This window comes from Bombus impatiens, unplaced genomic scaffold, assembly GCF_000188095.3.
Source record: "Bombus impatiens unplaced genomic scaffold, BIMP_2.2 scf_0707, whole genome shotgun sequence".
NCBI classification, from domain to species: Eukaryota; Metazoa; Arthropoda; class Insecta; order Hymenoptera; family Apidae; genus Bombus; species Bombus impatiens.
This window is the reverse complement of record NT_177126.1, coordinates 8,152-12,468: the sequence shown is the minus strand read 5'-3', so window position 1 is coordinate 12,468 and position 4,317 is coordinate 8,152. Positions and strand designations below refer to the sequence as shown.

Here is a 4,317-nt window from a genome sequence, read left to right as displayed (position 1 = left end):
GATGAAAGGAGTAACCCTTTACGACCAGTGAATATTACGCATCCGACTTAGATTTTGTGAGTACGTTCATCTATCATCCCGTCGACCGCGGATTCGTTATTGAACCTAGGATCATTGTCATTAGTTTCTCGAGTACCTAACTACCACGCTTACTTGTCCGGTTCTATAATAATCGTATTTGCACTAGTCAATGTCTTCTCTATTGCATAACGACAACGTGTAACCCAAACGAAGATTCGTTTCACGCCCCTAACCCTAATTCTAATATAAACCCGACATATATATTTTAGCTATATAGCTATTAAACATATATAATAGCTATAATATATATATATAATATATAATATATAATATATAATATATAATATATAATGTATAATGTATAATGTATAATGTATAATGTATAATATATAATATATAATATATATATAATATAGCTATAGCTATAATATATAGCTATATATATATTATAACTACTATAGTTATTGAAAACATTAGAAGCTTTCTTGTATTTCAATTCTTTAATATCGTATCAACCACTTGTGTGGGTAATAATAAGCAACTCAAAGACAAGGTAATGTTAGAAGTTACATTAATGATAAAGATATATATTTTTTAATATATACTGATTTTATTTCCATATTTAACAGCTACAATTATATAAAAGTTAAAGAATCAAATAGTTACATATTAAATTATGTTGGTTATTTTGTACATTGTACAAATAAAAAATAATAAAATTTTACATTTCCCACATCACAATAATTAATGCATTATATTCTTTTCTGTTTTCATTATAGAAGATATATTATCTGATGAAAAAGGTGAATGTGTTATTTGTCTTGAAGAATTACAATCTGGAGATGTTATAGCCCGTCTACCTTGCCTGTGTATATATCACAAAAAGTAAGTTTTTATATTACATTTAATAAAATCATAACTTTAAACAACATTCATTATGTGCATAAAATAACTTTACCGTTATGTACATTTTTGTAAATATAAATAATACTATGAAAATAATAAATGATAATTAATATTTTTCAGTTGTATTGATAAATGGTTTCAAGTGAACCGTAGTTGTCCTGAACATCCTGGAGATTGATTTATACCCATTGAAGTTGTAATAGCACAATACAACTTGTTAATTTTAAAGACTCTTATCAAAATGAGAAAAAAGTGGGAGGAAATGAAAAAAATTTGAAAAACACTAGTCAAGATGGCTGCTAGTCCACTGTGCTGGTTGGTGTATGCAATTGTTTGACTGAATGAGATATATTCAATTTGAATATGAAAGCAGACATTTAACTAAATCCTTGATTACTACCTGTAAGCAGGGGACTTAAAAAATCGCCATAAAATTCAACGATACAATGCTATTATCTATATGTATCCGTAATTAATCTATTACTGCTCTGTAGCTTACTATTAATTGTACCATATTTACAAATTTTACTTAGTTTTACATTTTGAAATCGGATTAGGGTAATTAGGCTAATCTGTTATTGATTAATATATATTGTTTTTGGAGAAGGGAATATCAAATGAAATGTAGTAAAAAGCCATGAATAACAATCAGGCAAACTTTATATTACACAATTTAATTGCACTTTTGATGATTTCATTATAAATCTGTCATTTCATTTTTGTTATTTGTTGGAAAATGTACTCCAGAAAGGATATTTTTGATACTTTCATAAAAGAAAGAGTTGGATATATAAAAGTTTTAAGGAACAGACTTTTAGTAATAATGATGTTGATGCTGTAATAACAGTAAAAGATTAGGTTTCATTATTAAAATTTCAACTTTGTGATAAATTCCATTTATGTTTTTAGAGAATAGAAGTCCTGCAGTTATGAAATATAATTTATTGTTAAAGTTATATCATAATTAATATCTTTTCTACACAATAGGAGTTAACTCATAGGAGTTTTTATAACAAAAATAAACATGGTCTGTCAATTTTCCAATAATACATGCGTTGTATATATCTGGATTAGACTTGTATCATATAAGATAAAAAGTCTAATAAAGTAAAAATTTCAAACCAAATACAATTATAAAAGTGATTTAAGCATTCGGTATAATATCTATGATACTATAGGAATAAAGATAAAAGTTCTCTATGTTAATAAAAGAAAAAAATAAAATTTAGTATTGTTTTCAACATCATGAAAAACGATTTAATGTTATTGTTTACAAATTATTTTATCTCAGGACGTAATATTTTTAAGAGACATATAAGTAACTGTTTTCTTTATAAGCATTCAATATATTTTAATTATGATAGAGATAGATAAAAAATGTATGTGTTTATATAGTAATTTTTATATTTCAGTGTCACGATATAATATCCTTGCTTTATGCTTTAAATAATATCAAAGAAGTGATTCAATTTTTTTGTGAAATATTGAGTTGATGAAGTCATTCTTTTGTATAAGCAGCCCTATATTTACTTTGTTATTTATGGGATAAATTTAAATGCAGCAGATAAATCAGATAATTTACACATATGTCATAATACTACATGAAAAAATGTATTTTGTACATATATTTTAAAACTAAATGAAAATTTAATATTTTATAGAATATACTTATCGTGTTACAATACATCCCAAATATAGGCGTCTTTTAAAACAATTTACATTATTTTATGAATTTTTGTTAGAATGTTATTGAATGTTCGAATATTTTTTTATATTGAAATGAAATATTCGAATTTAAAAACTATAAAAAATAATTGTATAATTCTTTCAAAGAATAGATACAGTGGTGGACAAAAGTAATGACACAGTATAATTTTTAAAATGAAAAGCATAAAAAAATAAAAAGTATAAGCATAAAAAGATTGAATTCCAGTCTTTATTTTTTAAGAAACCTTTATCTTAGATGTTCTAGTGTACTATACAATAAGTAGTAAAAGATAAAGTGATATAAAAATAATAAAATTACGCCTTTTAAGAATTTTTATATGAGGGTAAATACAAAATGTTGACTTTAATGATATTATGATTTTTGTTTTAGAATAATATAGAAGACATAAAAATGAGTTCAATCAATGCAACATATAACTTGTTTATATACATAATATGAAATTTATAGCAATAAAAAAGGGAGCATTTAACCCTTTCGGGACGCTTAGCTTATATGTTGTATGGACAAAATACAGTCAACTAGAACATTTAGCCTATTCATTATATGGAGATCTTATTGTGACTCCAATAAACAATTTACTTTATAACACTATCTTTGTAAAAAAAAAAAAAAAAAAATGGAAGGAATAGAAGCTAAAAAGCAATTATCAGGAACCAGTAAAATGGCCGGTAGCTTCGAATCCTCGCTCCGTTTCATAAAAAGACACTTTAAGAAATTTTACCACAAATAAATAAAAATAAAAATAAAGCATATGATGTGCTATTTCAAACGTGTAGATGAGGAAAATATAAGAAAGATAAGAGATACTCATTGGCCAAACTGTAATCTGTTCAGATTTTATTTTGAAACTTGTCATATTACAAACATTTTTTATATCGTACTTTGTTATTCTATTAAGTACTGAAAGGGTTAAATTATGTATGTACTTTGTACAGAATAATAAGGAATCATAACCTTACGAACATGTATTATTTTGCATGCCAATAAATGTTAAATTTTTTCTATAGGTTCGATATACATAGCGGATTTTGTTGTTGCAGATATTATTCGCGCGTTTCTATAATATATAGAAGTGTAGTACTATGCAAATGGAATTCACCTGTATCATGTTTAAATTTCATTCGCAATGGTATAAAAGAAAAAAGAGAAGATATGATGATGCTGTTAAAAAAATCGTTTCCTTTGAAAAATTACTTTAAACATATTTGTTGCAGTGTTTTATTGTTATATTTTCGTAAATCATTCAAGAATCAAGCGTACTTTTAGAGTGAATATCTAGTATATAGGAACTACAAATTTACACACACAATTTCACGAATCAGCTGTCATAATACTTGAGCTAGTAGTGTTAGTAATTTGTCAAAAATGTATTGTTACGTTCCTTTAATTCTGACAATGAACATTAACTTATATATATATCTATAAGTTAATAAGTTAATATATATATCCGTTTCTGTGGATATATATATATATATATATGTTATATATATATATATATATATATATATATATATATATAGAATATATATATATATATATATATATATATATATATATATATATCGAATTCTCATTATGATTAGGGTTAGGGGCGTGAAACGAATTCTCATTTGGACTACACATTGTTGCTATGCAATGGAGAAGACATTGATTAGTGCAAA

General features: G+C 25.0%; 1 protein-coding gene across 1 annotated transcript in view; it reads left to right on the top strand.

Annotated features, from left to right (window-relative positions):
* Window positions 1-3,662, top strand: part of LOC100744379 (E3 ubiquitin-protein ligase znrf2) — an 11,640-nt gene extending 7,978 nt beyond the window's left edge. The window contains exons 3-4 of the mRNA XM_003492371.4: window positions 801-906; window positions 1,048-3,662. Of these exons, the coding sequence (XP_003492419.1) occupies window positions 801-906; window positions 1,048-1,105 (164 nt within the window). The 3' untranslated portion in view covers window positions 1,106-3,662. The remainder of the gene's footprint in view (window positions 1-800; window positions 907-1,047) is intronic.
* Window positions 3,663-4,317: the final 655 nt, after the last annotated feature.